Source organism: Apaloderma vittatum, unplaced genomic scaffold, assembly GCF_000703405.1.
Source record: "Apaloderma vittatum isolate BGI_N311 unplaced genomic scaffold, ASM70340v1 scaffold11418, whole genome shotgun sequence".
NCBI lineage: Eukaryota > Metazoa > Chordata > Aves > Trogoniformes > Trogonidae > Apaloderma > Apaloderma vittatum.
The window spans coordinates 61-20,587 of NW_009730230.1; the positions used below are offsets into that span (position 1 = coordinate 61).

The following is a 20,527-nucleotide window of genomic DNA, read 5'->3' on the forward strand; positions in this document are numbered from 1 at the left end:
TGCTTTCTGCTCTGGAAGGAAGGATTCGTGTTTCACAATTCTCTTAAAGTTATTAAGTTGTGGTAATTCAGGTGCTAAGTCAGTTGTGCCCAGCTTTAAAAATAAAGGTGTAATGATGAGGAACAAACGACCTCTGTGCGATGAAGTCAGTGAGTTACTGTGTCCTGGGGCCAGGCACATGGCCCCAGTAAAAGCAGTAAGCTTTGCGCTTCTGCGGTAGGAGGTGTGGTGGAGCTGTGCGTTTTCTGCTAAGGATCTTTTTTACCTTCTTAGTAGTGTTTCGTGTGCTTATGTAATTTGACTAAAGTATTAAAGGTTAGGAGGTGACAATGCAGTCTTGGTCTTTCAGGAGGATCGAAGATATGCAGCTGAGATGACTCTTCAGCAACTGGTGAATCAGGCAGCTGCCCTGCACTCTGACAGAAAAGCCATTTGGTTTGATGAGTGCAACGGCAAAACTCCATCTTTCTACACGTACACGACGATGGTTAACCTTGCCATGGAGTTAACAGCTTTTCTTCAAAAGCACTGTGATCAACAAAGAAAATGTGAAATAGGCCTTTACTGCTATCCGGGAATAAACTTACCCTCCTGGATCTTGGGGTAATCATTTGAAAGCTTGCAATCTGTGTTATTTTTTTAACACATTTGTAGTTTGTTTATATTTTTAATAACAAAATTGCAGTAATACCAGAGTAACGGAGTCTTGCATTCTTCAAGAAAAAAGAGGACAGTATTATGACCTTCTGAAAAGCTACTGCTAAAGTTTTTTTTTGAACCTTACATTCGTTGATCTAAAGTGTATGTAACTACGCTTTTTAAAAAAGAGATAAGTGTATTTATATAAAAAAATGACTAATATCTTTGCTTGTTGAAGAATGCAGATGATTTAACAATAAATGTATCTATACAAAAAGGACTATGTAGGTGTTTTTAATGTATTCTTGTCTTGCTAGCAATAAAAACAAAATGCATGGAAAACAAATTTCATGCTTTAACCTAAATGAGTGTACAGTTGAAGTTCCATTACAAATAGCGTAGAAAAAAAAGTAATGAGCAATGTAGTGCCAAAGAGACATTACTGGCTACAAAATTGAAATGTTTGTAATCTCAACACTCTTTAATTCAGCAGGTTAAAAAAAACCCCAAAACCCTGCTGATGAGTTTTAATGTTTGTATCCTTTAGATGTGTATCTTTTATACCTATGGCGTTTATGATGTAATGTAAAATCTCGACATTGCAAGGTTACTTTCTCCAGCTGATGTATACAGCAGCAGTTGTGCTACTTAGGAGAATGACCTGTGTCAGTATTTTCCTTTTGTCACACTGCACTTCAAATACATAATAGTGCAAGAATATGTCTCACAGCTGATCATAAAGATTTCAGTGAAGTGAGTGAGCGAGTGCTGTAATTGTAAATCTCCCAGAAGCACTGATGAACTTTTTCTTTGACCAGGAAGTGCTTTTCACCCAGTCCAGCAGTGGAGCAGGTTGTCCAGAGATTTTGTGCAGGGACCATCCCAGGAGGTTTTCTGAACCGGAGTTGATAAAGTCCTGAACATCCTGCGCTGGTGTCATGGCTGGTCCTGCTTGAGCAGGAGGTTGGACAGGGCATCCCAAGGTCCCTTCCAACCGAGTTTATCTTCTGTCCCTATAAACTGAGCAGCAACACAGTTTATTTAGTCTGGGAACTACCAGGGCATTACAGCTATCGTTGCTGAGTAGTTAAGCACTATATATGCTTCAGGCTTAGGTGCTTATCAATACCAGTGGCTATTTTGAGTATGCAGAGTGCTGCTGTTCCCTAATTTAATTCTGGATCTTGTCATTACTGCAGTGATAAATCACTTGCACGAAGAGGGAATACAACTGTACATAGAAACCCAGACTCAGAAGTAATGTGAACATTTATGGGAACCGTTTGTGGTTTTGTTGCTTTTTTTAGTGGCGTTAATAAATTCAAGTTTTTGACTTTTATCAAATGGAACCGCTAGAGGGGGAGATTGTAGTGAGCAACTGCTGAGGAAGCACTACAGTGTGCCGTACAGTGAGTGAGAGCAGAACGGTACTTCGTGTTCCTCTGCTGCATTATTAGCGATGAAATTCCAGTATATGCTCAGATTTTCTTACACTGGATTTTTTAGACTAGTGAGAAAAATAAACTTTTTCAGTTTGCAGACTTTTGGGGTTTTTTATTTTTGTTTATGCATTTTGTATATGTATAAATGAAAAGCTTATGTTTCAGTTCCTAGTCAATAGGAAGAGCTTCTTAAATGTGGTGCTGTTGATGTCAGTGATACCTTTGTCATCACCAACTTGCTTGGCAGAAATAATTGTGAATGTTTTTATCTAGCTTTAATCTTTTTCCTTGCTGTAAAATACCAAAAGCCAACACCTGATTATTCTTCCTACTTTTTTTCTGACAGAATCTTTAAGAGTCATGTTACAACTACATTTTCGAGTTCTGGGAACTATAAAAGTGTAACAGAAATGTTAGCAAATTTCAGAGGTTTTTCTTTTCAAATAAATTTAAAACACTTGTGTCTTGTTAGAATCCTTCAAGTTCCAGCTGCCTATTCTCCTGTTGATCCAGATGCACCGCCAATGTTATCCACTTACTTTATGACGAAAAGCAATCTTCAGTATGTTCTTGTTGAGAATGACAAAATAAATGTAAGTGTTCAGGCTTCTACAGGAAGCATTAATAGGCAATTTAGAAATGTGTAGCTATTCAGATTGCATTCTGGTTTAATAAGCTTGGATGGGATTGTTTTGTTTCTTTTTATCAAGAGGTTGTCTTTGTTATTCGGAAAAGAACATCTGCAAAATTAGAAGTACAAAGTGTTTTTCCTCCTCTTCAAACTATTTGCCTACTTTCCTGTTACAGTATTGTCTAGGCAAGCTTGTTGGGCACTAGTGCTGGAAGGCTTTTCCAGGCTTGTTTCTCTATATCTCAAGGTTGAGAATTGGAAATCTTTGCAATAGTCGAAAAAATCCTCCTGCATTTAATTCTTTGATTTCCGTTTCTCAAGTCTTGCACCCTCACTCACTGCAAAGGGAATAGACAAGGTTGTACCATCTAGTTACAGTTCAGAGTTTTTTGTCTTCTGTAGAATTCTTTTATATATTTTCCCTTCTTTTTATTATTTGCTCAGAGAATAGTTTACTTCCTGTTTATAAAGTTCACTCATATTTAATATGTAAAAATATATGAGCTTTAAACTGTCTAATGTGTGTCCTTCAAAAGTAGCAGCATGAAAAGTCACAGCCTATTTGTATGAGACACTGTTTCATATTTCATTGCATATGGTAGAACAATAACACTGTGTCCTGGGTTCTGTTGTTTAAATTGTTTATTTTCTCTTACAGAAATTCCAGATGTCCCACGCTGGTTTTTACCACAGTACTGCCGCAATAGAACATATTGGCTTAACACTTTTCCAAATGAACTCAAGCAGCACTGATTTAAATTCACAAATAGACAATGGGAAAAGTAAATATGAACCTTTCAAAGCTCCGGGTAACTCACAGCCAGGACATACTGTTTGCCCAAATCAAACCGAAGTGAAAACATCAGAACAAAGACACATGGATGTTGGCCAGAAAGACTCTTTAGCGTACGTCTTGCATACATCAGGGACTACAGGGGTCCCCAAAATAGTCAGAGTGCCTCATAAATGTATAGTGCCAAATATTCACCATCTTAAGTAAGTGTGGTTTCCAGTTTTCCTTTTAAATGCTTTTACAAATTTGATGTTTAGGGACTCTTAATATGAAGAGGAATGTAGATTGTTTTTTTGCTAAAGCTGCTTCACCACTTCCTCCTTCCCTGCCTTTTCAAATTTGTGTTTGTTTCTTTTGTTTCTAAATAGTATCATATCAAATCTTGTTTCCGTAACTGTTACTTTTAATATTTAAATAGTGCTTTACCTGACAAATACTATGCTGTTGCTGTAAGTACTGTATTTTGTTTTGGCGCCTGGAGGAAATATTTCATTATTTGTTCACAGTTATGCTACTGTGTTCTATACTTTTTAAGCCCTAATTCCTTTTTAGGCTGCTTAGGTTTCTTTCTGCTTCATTTAATACTTTCTAAATAAAGCTGTGAGAGAAATCCTTTTTTTTTTTTTTTTTTTTTTTTAAATGAGCATCCATTAGTTGAAATATGCCCTTCAGCCCACTGGTAGATATCTTCATAAAGGACCTCATCAGTTTTGTCAGTATTTTCAGTTTTGGTGTTGGAGCTGTTCCTCAAATTGTCTGGCCTGTGTGTGCTTGTATATTCAGAGCAGTCCTTAAGACCATAGCTTTGCAAAAGCGCATTTCTTTCCTGCTGCTCTTCCAGTTGAAAACCTTTTTTAACAACCTGCATCAGATTTGTAATTCCTAGCTTTCTTATTTTAGGTCCATATTTGAGGTCACGCAGGATGATGTGCTCTTCCTGGCTTCTCCTCTAACGTTTGACCCATCCGTGGTTGAACTGTTTGTTGCTCTCACAAGTGGAGCCTCTATTCTTGTTGTACCAAACACGATTAAAATGATGCCTCTGGAGCTCTCTGCTGCTCTCTTCCACCGTCACCAGGTGACAGTGCTGCAGGTAGGCATCACCTACAATAAGTATCTTCTGAGTCTTGCTTCTCACCTTTGCTGACGTGTACTACTTTTTGATCACTCTAGACGTTCGTGATAATAGAGCAGGAGTGTTTTTCCTTGAAAGCGTAGGCCTTTTTGCTGCGGAGTGTTAGCTCTTTAGAAAATTACTATTTGATTGAAGTCTCAAGCAATTTGTGAACGGAAACAATGAGCTAAAAATAAAACCGGCATTCATCTTATGAAACCATTCATTCCTAAAAATTAATTAAATTATTCTGTTAATTAAGATTCCAAAGAATCTGGTAATGGAGTAGCCTGTTACAGACACTTTTAGCACTTTTTAATGGGCTTGATGTTAGAGCCTTTCCTCATGAACATCTTGTAAGTTTTAATGGTAATCTCTGTGCTAGAAGTACAGCAACTAAACCAGTGCCATTTACAGTGGGTGGTAAAATGTTGTGATTTTACAGTAACGAGAGCAGGAGAATAATTGATTCCACAGCAATGCTTACTGTTTTCACGCCACCTGTTCATATGAGGCTTCATGTGCCCCCTATGCCTTGGCATAGATAATCTCTTATATGATCTCAATTTTAACAGTTTTAAACTTTACTTTTGGAAAATTTACTTGAAGTTATGAACATCCAGCATGGCTGAATAAGCCCAGCCCTTGCCTTGTAGTGTAACGAGCTATTTCATAAAACTATTAATTGAGTAGAGAAATCTAAATCAGTGTGTGTGGTAAAGAGTTGCTAGAAATGGATCTCACTTTTTAACCAATTTTTAACAAAATGAATATGGTCTGATTAGTCTGTTAATCATGATAAATCAACCACTAAGCATTGCTTTGTCATTAATGTTGTAATTCTGAACTGTTTGCACTCATTAAAATGCTGATCTTTCCTGTTCATTTGGAAGAATGGTGGTAGTTGAGATTGTACGGTGTAACTTCAGGATTAGTGAGTAGTTTGTGGAAGATTCCACAGAAGAAAAAATCCACTGGTTACAAATATTTTGTAACTTTATTTGCTGCTCGTATTTTTATTTATTATGATTGCTATAAATTTCGATGGCATAGATTTTCTTGCTTTTATAAAAAATGATTAGCAAGATTTTTTGGAGTATGGTTTTTAAAACTTTTAACGTATTTTTTTAAGCATTAGAGGAGGGCAGAATTTTGTCAATGAAGGTATTTGAGATGTCTTTCTAAGAAAAGTTTGGGGGTTTTTTTGATCATTGTCTCAGTGAAGGAAGGGCTTCTAGAGTGAATTAGTCACAAAAATGTTCTTCTTACAGCTTAACTGATGATGAATAATTATATGGTGTTCTGTAAATTATAGCAAGACACTACCTTCCCCTCTTAACTTGCTTGAGCAACTTGAGAAATCTGAAAAGTGATTATGAGGGAGAGGAGGAGTAATTTTTTCTGCTCTTCTGCACTATAATTCACTGAAGGTAAAAAGATCAGTTAAAACATAGTCATCTTCATCAATTACTAGAAGAAAATAACCTGGTAAGAAATAATCCCGTTAATTTTCCATTCCTTTAACTAGAAAAAAAAGTAGGTAAGAATGAGAGTGAAATGTGTCTGTTAAAATGATTTGCTATTTTTCCCTTCAGTGAAAGGGCTCTATATCATGAACAGTTTTATAGATGTAGTTGTATTTAAGGAAGCTGTGTTTCATTTGTTTTGTTTTTTTCTTTTTCCCGTGCTCATTTTTGAGTGTTATGTGAAAGCTTTCAGAAAAACTGATCTTTGTAGACTTAAATTTACACAAATCAGGAACAAGACTGCATGTGGCATCCTAGGATTTTTTAGTTTTATGGGAAAGTCTTTAAATGATTTATATGCAGGTTAATCAGGTGTATAGGTTATACTTTAGCATGCTGGAATGAAGGGGGAAAATATCTCAAATAGTTACATCGAGAGACTACTGTGTTTGTTGCTTTCAATTTCAAAGCAGTTAACATAAGAACTAATGCTCACACACTTCAGGTAATAGCTGAGACACAACAGGGAACCCATAACATATCTAAGTGAAGAAGAAGCTCTGCAGAATAACATAGATTGGTGCTTAAAGGCTTGACATAAACAAAATCTTGGAAAATGCTACCGTGATCTATGCTGTTGTCTGCTGGTCAATGCCGTCTGCTATACATAGGTGATTGTTAAGTACATCCCTAATCTAGTTATGCAGTGGATAAAGCAGGAAGAATTGGACGCACATAGTGGAAAAAATGTAACGTGTCCTTCTCTTTTTTTTTTTTTTTTACAAAAATAATTTTACCATTCAGGCAACACCAACACTTCTCAGGAGGTTTGGAGCTCACATTATTAAATCAACAGTGTTGTCTGCAAATACTTCACTTCGTGTCTTAGCTCTTGGTGGTGAAACGTTTCCTGTACTGAGTCTCTTGAAAAGTTGGAAGCACAAGGAGAACAAAACAAGTATTTTTAATCTGTATGGTATTACTGAAGTGTCCAGCTGGGCCACTTGCTACAAGATTCCTGAAGAGGTTTTTAGTGCTGATTTCAGGTAGGAAAATTCACTGGTTTTATGGTTTGGTGTGTGAATGGTGAAAATGACTAGAAATAGAGCCTTGGTTTCCTGTTTCCAGGGCTATTAAATCCTCATGAGTGTTTATGCTGGTCCAGGTTACATTTGGTTTCTATGTAGAATGGACTAATCCATTTTCTCATGCTCTAATACAACCCCCTCAAGTAAAAGTTGTTGATGAATGATTCTTGAAGGACAGAACTGCAGTCTGAAATTCTGTGTACTTTAGACCTCTTAAGTTTCACATAATGTTCTGTGATGGCCTCTGTTTTAGTCGTCTCTGTATCTAGACCTCTTCCTCATCCCAGCCTGTGATTCCACATGCTGAACCTGGACCACGCTGAACCAGCCCAGCCCGGGGGATGCTGTCTCTGACTACGGGGCAGTACGGAACCTGCAAAGCACTTCTGCGGGCACGTGGCTCCCGCCCAGTTTCCTAGGAACTTCAGTTAGCCATACTCTTGCTCATCGTGAGGCTTTTTCAGTAAGACCTTGCAAGTTCAAAGAGAAGCCAGCACAGCTGTCGGTGACAGTAAAGAGATGAGATTCTGTAACTCTTAATCATAGCCTCAAAACAAAGATATTCTGAAGTCGACAGAGCTAAGTTATGAATATATTGCTTCTGAGATTTACTTATATTAAGCAAAAATGCTTGAAGATTTGTTTCTAATGTAAAAGTAGATATATGCATGTTTCTTACTGCTACTGTCCTTTTGTCTACAGCTTTTAAAACACCAAAAAATTGATTGAGTGGATACTAGTTACTGTTTGGGGTTTTTTTTTCTAATATTGGGTAATATACTACTCAGCATATGTTTCCACTGATATTACCTGACTAGTACGGATGACAGAAATTTGTCCACACTGTCTCACCTGGTGTCTCACAGTGATTTTACTTGGGATTCCAGAAGTACTTTCTTTTCATCCTTTAGCACTCTGCTATTTTTCACTCAGTTTTCAACTTTTGTTGTTGTTCAATGTATTTTATAAAGAGAGTTGCAGGAGTGTCAAGGTTGTGAAAAGTACTTTCAGTTAGCTCCGTGTTTCATTTGTTCTCTGAAATGTGTGATTATTCCGTGGCATGATAATTATACTTGCAACTTGAGTTGGATGTGTCCTGTAAAGTGGGATGTTCTAGACAAATGATGCCATATATTAACCTGATACTTAAACGCTCAAAGACTGAAAATGGTGGAAGGTCATAAAGTGCTATTCAGTTCTCATGCAAAAATCATTTTCGTTCTGGTTTCTCAGAGTTGAAACATTTAAGTGCTCCACAGTGAAACTGTTCTTTCTGCTCAGAGTTTCTGTGCTCCAGAGATCACGTGTTTTTCTTCAGTCCTAACAGATGTGCAGCAAGAATGATAGGAGTTCTTACAGTCTCTCACCATTGTCCCCTACCCTTTACCTCGGAGCATGTTCCCTCTAAAGCCTCATTGCAAAGAGAATTAGGGTTCCTTTGCAGTAAGCAGCCCCAGATTCAACTAAAACAGGACAGACCGTTTTGTCTTCTTTGTTTCTTAGTATCGGTAGGAGAGCTGGAGTACGGTGGCCTTTTATTTTTGCTAGCTGAATGATGAAAACAACAGAGTTTCTAGAGAAGACTGGAAAACGAAAATAAATCAGCACTAGTTAGTGCCTTAACAGTCTGCATCCCTCTGGATTTTAGCTAAGTTGGGCAAAATTAAATGTCTAATCCCAAGTCTCTTAATGATAAAAGCCAAATGAGGTGGTGTTTGTCTTTTTTTTTTGCTGTTCTGTGGTATTTTTTTGAATTTTGAGGTTTTGTTTGGTGATGTTAAATTCTACTCCTTTTTTGTTTTGTCTTTTTGTTGGGACTTTCCCATGGTACAGGGCAGACACATTGAATATCTGGGACGCTTTCTCATAGCTGCCTGTTAACTAATGTTATTTTGAAGCTGACTAGAGGAAATTTTGCAAAATTTGTCTGCTTTTTGGTTAACGAGATAATTCATTGATCAGAGAAAAGGAGACGTTTCAACAGCCTGAATGACAGGAATTGAACAAGAACCGTTAGGTTACAATATGAGACTTTTTGATGAAATTGAACTGGAACCCATGCCTAGCTCCATATATTACCAAAGTTATTTGAAGTTACTTTGCTTTTTAAATTTTGCTTTACTGAAGAAAATATATCATTCTCTACTCCCACTCAGAAATAATGTCAATATTCAATAAGTGAGGTTCTGCAAGTGCTTGAAGAGGTTGGAGAATGAAAGGAAAGGAAGGAGTTTATCTGCAGCTTGACAGAAGTTGTCTGTAATAGTAACGTTACATTGAAATTACAGATTCTTTTATTTCATTCTTTTCTGTACTTTTGCAACTGTACTTGTTGCCACAACACCAGTATTAAAATAGAATAAAAGCTCAAAGTGAGTAGGACAGAGAAATGATGAATTAGAAAGCAGTAACATGTTTAAATTGGTTGACTTGATAGGATGTGTGCTAACTCACTTCTGGAACAGCTGTTTTGTTCAGAGGGGAAAGTTTTTCACTGTTTCTCTCTTTAATATATTTAGAGCTGATTTTCCTATACCTTTGGGATCACCGCTACTTGGAACAAAAGTTGAGGTCAGAGATACCAACAGTGCTGCAGTTCTAGAAGGCGAGGGACAAATATTTATAGGTTATTTTATACTTCTTATTCTTCTAAGATACTTTTCTTAAATGATTGAGTTTTAATAATACCTTGATTATTTTACTTGTATGGATTAATATAGCATTTTAAGTTCCATTTTAGCTGGGAACTTTCTGATGGTATTTTAGATTGTTGAAATGATGAACAGGAAATTACCATCTGCAGACTGTGCTTTCATGATATTGACTGTTTTTCCCACTTACATTTTGACATCATTGAAGTAATTTCAGTGTGTTAAGTTAACAAACTGCATTGCCTAGTTTGTACATTGCAGAAGTTTAGACATTGATAATAATATTTTAGTACTTCTTATGATGCTTGTTAGAGTTTAGGATAATTTGATAAACTCTCCTTATAATTTTCATTTACAATTAGCCATTTAATGTATATGACCACAATCTTTCCTTGTGTAGGTGGTGAAGAACGAATCTGCTTTCTGGATGATGAAATGACTGTACCCCTGGGCACAATGAGAGAAACAGGGGATTTTGTAAGAGTGCAGAATGCAGAGTTGTTCTTCTTGGGCCGGAAAGACAATCAGATTAAACGTCATGGCAAACGTTTTAATATTGAGTGTTTGCAGCAGGTAATATAACATCTCACGAGTAAAGTATGCGGGTATAAAAGAGGAGGGATAAGGAACACATCATTATCATCAGAAATGGGTATTTATTCATTTTCATATGACTTTCAGGAGTCTAAAAGAAATTGGGAGGATGTATTCTCAAAAATCTAGTCACGTAATTTAGGAGGGAGTTTTGCTCTGAGTTTATGCTGGTTTATTGTATGGTTTCTTCCAGCAGGATTGAGAACTGTAACTGCAGTGCTTGTGTAGTGATTGTTCTACAAGATCGAATGTCAGACTCATGAATTGTATCTCATTCATCGCATTTAAGCAAATAATGTGTATGTCACTGAGTTCATTTTTATGTGAAGAAGTAGAAACTTCAGCTACCAGAGAAGGTATTTCATAGGATCTTCTGTAGGAATGTGAGGCAAAGACGAATTTTAAATGTCTACTTTGTTAGCTGTGGTTTTTACTCCCTTTATTGATGAACTGCATTTCAAAGCAAAATTAATATTTTTGATTATAGGCTGCTGAAGATCTTTGTCAGGTAGAAGCTTGTGCAGTGACCTGGTATCAGCAGAAAAAACTTATTCTGTTTGTCGCACCCAAAGATGATTTAGAAGAGAGAGAAATGCTTAAAGAGCTCCAGAAACATTTACCAGTTTATGCAGTCCCTGATGACCTTGTACTGATTAAAGCTTTGCCTTTAACGTCACACGGTAAATGAAACTATTAAGCACCCTTGTCATTTATTTTAACAGTCTCTATTCCTTTTTTTTATTTTTTTTTTGATTGACCAAAATCCAGTACCTGATTACACAGATTAGATAACTAACTCCTAGTAGGCAGTCATGACAACGTATTATGTTTTCTTGATAATGTTTTGTTCAAGAGTAAAATCAATTTAGTTTTAATACTGCATATTTCTCAGTCGTTTCTGTTGCAGTCTGAACAGAACCCTGACTCCTGGAGAAAGATAAGGCCTTAAAGGTGGGATTATGTGGGAGGCTAGGGTAAATTTTCAAAAACTTCACAGGATTTTGTGTAGTTGATTGACTGGGTAAAGAAAAATACAGGTGCCGTTGAGTGTGAATAAGGAAGTGTTTACAAGAATAACGTGGCTATTTGGACAGAGCAAGTTTTGGAAGTGTAAATGCTAAAAGAGCAATGAAAAAAATCATACTTTATTTTCTACAAAGGCAAAGTTGATATATCTGAACTGAACAAGATTTACCAGAACCATCTAGACTCCAGAAGGCGTGACAGTAAACTGAGTGGCGCAGAGGAATTGTGGGAAACATTGCAGTATTTATGGAAGGTAGTATTTTGAGCTGCCTTTTTATCTTTGCAAGTGGATCATTATACATTTGTCAGGAATTAAACAGTTTTAAGAAGTATGACTAATGCAACCAGAACGTTCTAGCTGCCTATAGATTCAAGCAGTAGAGTTCTTTCTGTTCAGTTAAATATAGTCACTCTGCAGGGGGGGAGTCATTTGTATTTCTCTACCAGATAAAACTTCAGGCTATGAGGTATAAGCAATTAGCATTGGAAGGATGTACCCTGTCAGTAGCTTTTTGAATACTGCTTCACATGCCAAAGAAGAAGGTGTCCCTGAGGGAAACAAAGAACTGGGACATGGAAACTTTATACAAAATAGCTACTGTGTTAGTAGAGTTTCTTATTTCTCAAGATAATTATGAATTCAAGAGTTTTTATTTAAATAGATGGCACAGTTGCGTAGTTGTCTCTTGGACTGACTGTCTGTTTGTATTGTTTCTAAATTTCTGTGCTAAAGGCTTGTTTTTCAAGGTATTGAAATGTGATGCCAAACTGTATTCTTTCTTTTTCAAAGGTAGACTTCCAGATTTCACCTGAAAGTGGAATTTACTGTAGTTAGGACTTAAGTAAATATAGCAGAATTAGTAACAAAATTTGCCTGTGCTGCTCTTTACTGTGGTGGTAGCTATAGAAATGATAACCTAAAAGGATGGGATGTGCCCCAGACCCATTATGACATCACAAGGTGGCTTCTAAAACTGGAGGTTTTGGATGTCACACCTAGACTTAACAAGGAGGGAGGGCAGTGACAGGAGACATAGTAAATGCTGTTTATTGTAGTAAAAATGCAAACCCCAAAACCCTTCATGAATTGAAAGAGTTATAGCTTCAAAATTAGATAGGTAAGTAGGTTATTTAATAATTCAGAAGATAGCAGTTTATATAAGCTTTATTAATAAAATAAAGCTCTTAAACCAATTTTATGAAAAGGCATCAATGGTTTGTCAGTGAATTTGTCATTGATAAATGGTATTGAGATTGAAAATGGCCAGCAAAAATACATTGCAATTTGCTTTAAATCCTTAGACTGCAGAATTAGAATTGAGCAAAACATTTTATAGTACAGAACTAGTATCTCCCTTTTTCCACACTCTTCCCCAGCTCTTGTTCCATCACTGCCTCTATTGGCACTAAGATGTTTCATGTTGTTTTTTGCGGAGTATTGAGTTTCCTCAGCTGTTGATTTTTAGCAGGACTTCTGGGTGTTCAGGTGAATTTTGCCCAAATTGAGTCTTTATATGTGTGACGTGGTGTAACATTCATGGGCCGTTAACCTCTTTCCTTCTTCTTTTCTCTAGTCTGTCCTGGGTCTCCTAGGTGATTCCACTGGAATTTCTAAAGATGCAGTATTTCTATACAGTGGTGGAGACTCCTTAAAGGCTCTACGATTTCATGATGAAATTGAGATGCTAGTAGGCAAAGCTGTGCCTGGGCTCCTTGAAGTTATTCTCAGCCGCTCGATTGAAGAGGTTTATAGACATATTCTTAAAAACGCATTTCCAAATGAAGACCAAATAATGAATTATGACAGTGTTGTGAAAAGAAAATTAAGCGGGAACAGTGGAGAGGAATTCCATGGAAAACACATTAAACTGAAATCTGGAAGAAATCTTGAGGTTGCTTCGGGGTTAATCTCATTTATTGCGCTAAGCAGAGGAAATAATTTTCTTTCTATGAATTTCACCAAGTCTTTTTTGCAACCCAGTAACTCAGTACAGGTGGGAGTGGAACTGCTACAGCAGCCGTCATTTCTGCATTTAGTGACTCCAGGTATCATTAAAAGTCATACGCAAGGGTATGAAGTGGAGAATGGACTTTTAACAGTTACTGACAAGGCAAAAAACCCCAACTCTGGCTCTGTGCAGCAAATCTGTGCAGAATGTAGTCATGTAATGACGGTAGAGTTGGCGTTACGCGTAAGATGGAAAGCAAATACAAGAAAATGTGTGGATGCATCACCACTGGTTATAATAGTGTCTAAAAAAGAAGTATCTGCATCTGTATACATCGGCTCTCACTCTCATGCAATGCAGGCAATTGATCTAGATTTGGGAGAAGTAAAATGGGAGAAGAACCTTGGAGATCGTATTGAATCTTCTGCCTGCATATCTAAGTGTGGAAATTTCATTGTTGTTGGTACGTCTTTTGTTTTAGCCTTTATTTTACGTTATTTTTTTCTACTAACTACAAGATGAATGACAGAGAACCTTATTTCTTACCTGTGAATGTCTTCCATCTACACTTATCCATAAACTTCCGTGTCTGCTTTAGAACTAATTTATTGTAAGATAGAAACAGAAGGAAGAAGTAATTTACGTTTCATGATAACCAGTGATGGAGCTTATCTAACATATACACTTGTGGTTTATTATATGCCAATTTATTAATGAGGCCTTAGTAAGAGGTAATCAATGCATACGGTGTTGTCCTGGGTTTAGCTAAAACCCAGTCCTATTAAGTGATTTTTACTTTTCAGTTTAGTCTCTTCTAAAAGGCTGCACTTTCTGAAATTAGCAGCATGTTTTTGCAGACAGTGTGTGCTACTGGCAGTGATAACACCTGATGTCTACGGTTACGGCCTGGGACTGGAACGCGGAAAGGCTCTTGCTTATTCGTGCAGTGCCCAAGGCCACTGCTGGCTCTTGTGTGCCACGCTGGGGGTGCCGGGTAGTAAAGGGGGGTCACAAGGAAGTAAAAGGTTGCACCTCTGGGGGGTGATAGACAGGACAGGTGACCAACGAGAGTATTCCATTCCCTATATGTCATATTCAGTATAAATTGAGTGATCACAAGAGTTTTGGCCCTTTTCTTCTTTGCCCTTTTCTGCAATGGCCGGTGTCCAGGGAGGACTCCATCTGATCTCCTGCTTTTGATCCGGATCCTGAGTTCCTGAATCCAGCTCCCGCAGCCACTGAGCCTGGGGCTTCCCCAGTGCCTCCTACTCTGCAGCACCAGTGGGGATTGCTGTTGGGGGAGGGAGTCACTTTTGATATCGGGCTACTATCTATAATTGTATTTAGTTCTTTACTTTTATCATTTCACTATTATTTCTATTATTGTTTCATTAAAGCTGTTCTAGTTTTTTTTTTTCCTTCTCTAACCAGAAAGTCTCTCTGCCTCATTCCCTTTTCCTTCCCATTTGGGGGGGGAAGAGGGGGTTAGAGAGTGTCTGTCCGTGTTAGTGGCTGGGGGGGGCCAGTGTCTGTCCGTGTTAGTGGCTGGCCCAGCCCTAACCCACGACAGGTGTCTTTTTAGTGATTTTTAAAAAAAAAAAATTATGGAAAGCTTATACAGTCTGAAAATGTCTTTAAAAATTGATAGAGATAGAAATTAGTACGTGGTGCCTCCGATTATTTTTCTGAGAGTTTATTTCTTTTTGACTCTTATTTTGAAGAGTGTTTGGATACTTTTCTATTTTTGTCATAGCCATTGTCAACGGAGTTGCCATTATTCATCTTAGTGTTATCTTTTTAGCTAATATGTATCATTGGTTAGCATAGATGTCCAAGTGGGGAGGGTTTTTATGCAAAGCTACTGTCACTACCTTTCTGCTAGCGTTTTGATTGCTGTTTACTCTGATAACAAAACTGAATGTTTCATTAAAACTGAAGGAGTTTCTAGAACTAAGTTCTCATTAGAAATCATGGAGACTTTATTCTTTCAGCATCTTTGTTTTCAGAAAGGAAAATTAGGGACATAATTAAAAACACTCTTAGTCTCCCTTTTCAGCAACTCTCCATGTCTTCTAATACTATTACTGCAAAATATGGTAGAAAGACAGTGAAATAAATCTATTCTAAATGCAACCTGGGAAGAACAGGCAGAACAATCACCTTTGAATGTATGACCTATCAGCAAAGACTTTGAGCTAAAGGAAGATTGGAAAATGTTTTGAAACTACCTTGTGAGTCACCTTATTTCTTTCCAGCAGTGAGGCAGCTAGCAGCATAAATTATTCCATAAATACAAGTAATAATTATTCTTTTTTTCCTGTTGTTTTATTCCACACAGGTTGTTATGATGGCTTAGTGTATGTGCTTCAAAGCAGTGATGGAGAAATACACTGGACTTTCATCACAGAAGACACTGTGAAAAGTTCTGCAGTTGTAGATCCTTCCAGTGGACTAGTCTACATAGGATCACATGACCAACATGTGTACACTTTGGATATTTATGTAAGAACACTGACAAACTTTTATGCATAGAAGACTAATTATCCGACTTAGACCCTCTTTGTAGTACACCAGATAAAACTTCCCTGGTGGTAGTATTCTCAGGAGCCCAGAAATACACTTTTGAAATAGTTAGACCTGCTTGAAGTGGGGTCGTAGTAAATAGTTTTAGTGGTGTTCTCAGCTGTGGTTCTTGTGCTGCTAGTCCGAGTTGAAACCAGATCTTAAGTTTCTTAGTTATTAAATTATCTCTGAGTGTTTTAGTATAGGGTGTCTAGCTAGAAATAAAACTATGGCTTAATGGTGGATAGAGAGTCTTACATTCTCAAAGAGTAGATGAAGGATGATGGAAAATAAGAGGGACAGGTACTGCCTCTTCATTAGCTGTATTTCTTTTATTTACGGGAAGAAAAAGTAGCCAACAATATATGTGTTGCTATAATAGCGTGTACATATCTTCACTTCTTAACTAGTATTTGTTGAGTAAATACAGTGTTTGATAAGCTTTGACATTTAAAGATCTTTCTAAAACTGATGAGCTTTAACTCTAGTTGAAAAAAAATGTATTTTTGTCTTTTGCTTACAGAAAAAGGCATGTGTATGGAAGTTACATTGTGAAGGTGGAGCTGTATTTTCATCTCCCTGTCTAAGTTCTTCTCCGCATCATCTTTATGTTGCTACACTAGGAGGACTGTTATTGGCTATAAACCCAGTATGTACCTTTGCTTACTTGCCTTTGATCCCAATCTCAAATTTAAATGAAACCAAAATGCATTTCCAGAATTAAGATTGCTTTTCTGATGAAAGGAGCTACATGATCATATGTTACCAGAAGATATTTTTCACTCGAGGGCCTTATTATTATACACAAGGTTATCATAATAATTCCTGTATTTTGGAGAGCTCTCTGATTGTAAAGAGGACTGAAGTGACTTGCTGGAATTTATATGCTGTCTGTAGGCCAAAGTTGGGATCTGTGCCTTCTCATTTACATATACTACCTTATCAGTTAAACTAGTGAGTGAGAGTATGTCTGTGGATTTTTTTTTTCCCATCCCTCCCTTTGCAAGTAGGATTAGAAAAAAACCCCACAGTACTTAGTGAAATCAGAAGAGAATAGAGAAAGAAGCCCCTTCATTCCTCGTACTGTTGCCCTCCCCATAATCTTTTAACGAGCTGTCCCCCTTAATCTTGGACTGCTTTTCTGTTCTCTGCACTGGGGAAATGGCATTCTTGATAGATGTGGAGCAATTTCATGGTTTTCTGAGGCGTTGTTGGCTTACAGCTGGTCCTGCCTGATAAAAGGAGCAGTCACTTGGAGCAGCTGTTCATGTTTTTGTACTCATGCAACACAGAGCATCAATCCAAACCATGTTTACCTCCCAACCAGTACAAATTCCCTCAGCAACACCCAACCTAGTGTTAGAAAACCAGGGTATGGTTTTGCAGCTCTAGCAGGCTGTGGTTAATTAAAAACAGGTAGGTTGTTTGTTGTTTGGGTTTTTTTTTTGCAGTCCTGAGTAGTTGAGAAACCCAGCTGTAACTCCAAGAGATTAGTTATAAAAATAGGAACATGCAGGCTACATTAGGAGTTTATTGTGACAATCACAGACTGTGGGTTGCAGCATTTCCTACAGTATTTATAGCTTATGACATAATCAATATGACTTGTTTTCAAGATATTCTCTCCTGTATTGGTCCTTGTCACATACTGAGAAGCTGAGAATGGAATAAAAAATTAATCTGTCATTTATTAAAGCTACTACTACTACAATATTTTCATTATTAATTTGCTTAGAAGGAGAAAGAAAAGGGTGAAACAGAGGTACAGAGTATCCCATGAAAAACAGTAAGCATTTTGTTGGAATAAGATTTGAAGAATAGTTTTGCTTCTGGTATGCATTCTGGATAGGAAAAGCCCACTTTTTTTTCCCTTCTCCTCCCTTCCCCCAGCCCCCAGTTCTTCAGGATTGAGTCAAGCTGCGAAGGAGGGGTTGTTTTGTGCATCTTCTTACAGTTGTGTTAAGCATCCGATATTCCATGCTGCCATTTACAGGTGACGGGCAGCAAGATTTGGAAAAGCTTCCTGGGAAAACCACTCTTCTCCTCTCCTCACTGCAATGAGAAGTACGTCTGTGTTGGGTGTGTGGATGGAAACTTATACTGTTACTCTCATTCTGGAGAAAAGGTAAAAGTGGTGGTGGATTTTTTTTTGTGTTCATCACAAAACCCTCAATAAAATGCTTTATTAATACTCTTTTCTGAGCCTTAATGGTTAACATATATGGTTTTGTGAACCAAATAAAAGTGTCTGTTGTTACAGAGAGAAGAAAATAGAAAAACTATTTGCCTAGTGTAGTCAATGCAGTTCATGGCAAAGTGACAAACTCTCAAGTTGCTTGATACACTGACAGAATTTCTAGTTCAGATTTTACAACCAATGTAAATGGTCAACAACAGCATGGTTTTGGTTTTTGTGTTTGTCAAATATTTTTAAAGCCATCTCTTCTGGGAAATGGTGGCTCTTGAGAAAAAAAGGTTTCTTGGCATTTTTTGTTAAATGGTAAAATGGTTAAATGATAAATGTTAAATGGATAAATGGGGACGGTTAGCTCAGTGGTTTGAGCAGCGGTGCTGGCAACAAGGACCAACACCGAGGTCGCGGGTTCGATTCCCGCTCGGTCCCTATGCGTTGCCAGGTCTAGTCGAGAGGTGTCGTCCCTGCCCATAACAGGGAGGTTGGACTAGATGATCTCTAAGGTCCCTTCCAGCCTAGGCCATTCTATGATTCTGTGTTCTAAATCATCCGGCAAAATATGTGTCAGCCTTCACATTCAATTAAATATTTTTTTTGGTTCCTCAGAGATGAATCTGGTTTGTATCTGGTGTTAAAACAACTGTCACTGTTTTGTTTGTTTGCCTCAGATGCAGTATACATGGCAATTCCTAAGACTTTTCTGATTATAAAATGCATTAGCCCATACCCTGCTGTCTGCTTGCAGCAGCGTTGCAGAACTAATACTCTCTTGAGGAGAGATCTGCACATCATTAGCATGAGCAGAGGAAATCTGTATTACAAAAGGAATATTTGCCTTTTTGGCAAAGAAAGACTATTCTTTTCCCAAGTTGGCCATCTTTATGTGGGCCTCACAGAAGGCAGTAACTCTTGCAAATCTATTTTGTAAGTCTGTTATCACTTACTCTGTGTGTAAAACTTAACTTGTAATTTAACAAGTATTTACCAGGCCTCACTGAAATCTAGTATCTCATCTTGAAATAAAATGCTTTCCTGTCAACAACTCATCTATTAAAAAATTACAGTTGCTGTCAAACTGATAACATGCACAACTTTTGATAATGGGTGTTTATGTTCTTTCTGTAGGTTTGGCAGTTTTCCACCAAGGGACCAGTGTTTTCATCTCCATGCATCTCAAGTTTAACTAAGCAAGAAGTATTTTTTGGCTCCCATGATTGCTTTATCTACTGTTGTAACATGGAGGGTAATTTACTGTGGAAATTTGAAGCCACTTCAAGTGTATATGGAACACCATTTGTTTTCCAAAGTGAGCACTTAAAGAACAAAATTCTTCTGGCAGCAGCGTCTACAGATGGCAAAGTGTGGATCCTGAATGCCAAGAGTGGAGCAGCAGAAGCGGTAGTTAAGCTTCCAGGAGAGGTTTTCTCTTCTCCTGTAGTATGGGGAACAAAGCTTGTTGTTGGCTGTAGAAATGATTATGTTTATTGCCTAGATTTGTATATAACAGCAAAAAAGGACAGCTAACATGTTGGGCTGCTTCTTTTTTTGTTGTTTATGTTTGTAAATTAAGAACTCAGAGGTGCTGTCTGCCTCTCTGCCTGGTTTTTAGGCAGGAGGTGCTCTTGGCAGACTTCTTGGGTAGTGTTTTGCACCAGGCAGAGTCCAGAGTAAGTGATGTTTGCTGACTTGTACTGATTGAAGGAGGATGGCTGCTTAGCACTCAGCTAGAAGTTTCACTGTCACTCTCTCATTTCCCACCTCCAGTCCATGAAAGACCATGTTTCAGGTGGTTTGGATTTGAATGGTTTGCTTTGACCTGTGTCATAAGAAAAATCAAAGTCAGGAGTTTGGCTTCAAACACTTGCAGGATTGGGAGACGCTGTGGTAAGGTGCCATATTCTGCAGTCTGGAATAACACGCTTGTCTGCCTTAAGGGGGAAATGTGTTCCTCTCTCTGAGTCCAGCCTAAGTCTGTGCCCTGAGGTTCCTTCCTAGCCTGTGCCTGGCTCTTCTATGCATCAAATTGGTGCTTGTCTAGTGTGACAAGGTCTCTCTGCTGTGGCAAGGTAACCCAAGCCCTTTTTTGAATCTAACTTTTAACTTGGTTTCTGAAGACATAGCCTGCATTGCGTGTACCTGTGGTAGTGACCTGTTTACTATAGTTTATACAAAAACTGAATAGTTCATCTTTTGGGAGCTTAGGCCCTCCTTGGCTTCAGTTCATTCAAGCATATACTCCGTTGAAGTCAGTAGGTGTTACTTCTTGTATTCCAAATTGGAGAATGTACTTACATGTGTGTATTTATTAGATTTCAATGACAGGTACAGTATGAGTTCCAAGATGAAGTGAGCACTGCTCAAATCAACCAGTGTCAACT

General features: G+C 37.7%; 1 protein-coding gene across 1 annotated transcript; it reads left to right on the plus strand.

Moving 5' to 3' along the window:
• Positions 1–373: 373 nt before the first annotated feature.
• On the plus strand, positions 374–19,673 carry AASDH (aminoadipate-semialdehyde dehydrogenase). Its single transcript, XM_009874724.1, has 14 exons — positions 374–603; positions 2,554–2,674; positions 3,371–3,708; positions 4,406–4,598; positions 6,890–7,131; positions 9,693–9,799; positions 10,225–10,397; positions 10,906–11,098; positions 11,579–11,697; positions 13,019–13,856; positions 15,732–15,895; positions 16,479–16,604; positions 17,949–18,080; positions 19,275–19,673. The coding sequence occupies exons 1-14, from the start codon at positions 374–376 to the stop codon at positions 19,671–19,673; spliced, it is 3,375 nt and encodes a 1,124-aa protein (XP_009873026.1).
• Positions 19,674–20,527: the final 854 nt, after the last annotated feature.

Coding starts and splice junctions, on each gene's coding strand:
- AASDH (XM_009874724.1), top strand. CDS start 374: ATGACTCTTCAGCAACTGGTGAATCAGGCAGCTGCCCTGCACTCTGAC. Junction 10,398..10,905: donor ATATTGAGTGTTTGCAGCAG/GTAATATAACAT, acceptor TTTTGATTATAG/GCTGCTGAAGATCTTTGTCA. Junction 18,081..19,274: donor ACTCTCATTCTGGAGAAAAG/GTAAAAGTGGTG, acceptor TTCTTTCTGTAG/GTTTGGCAGTTTTCCACCAA.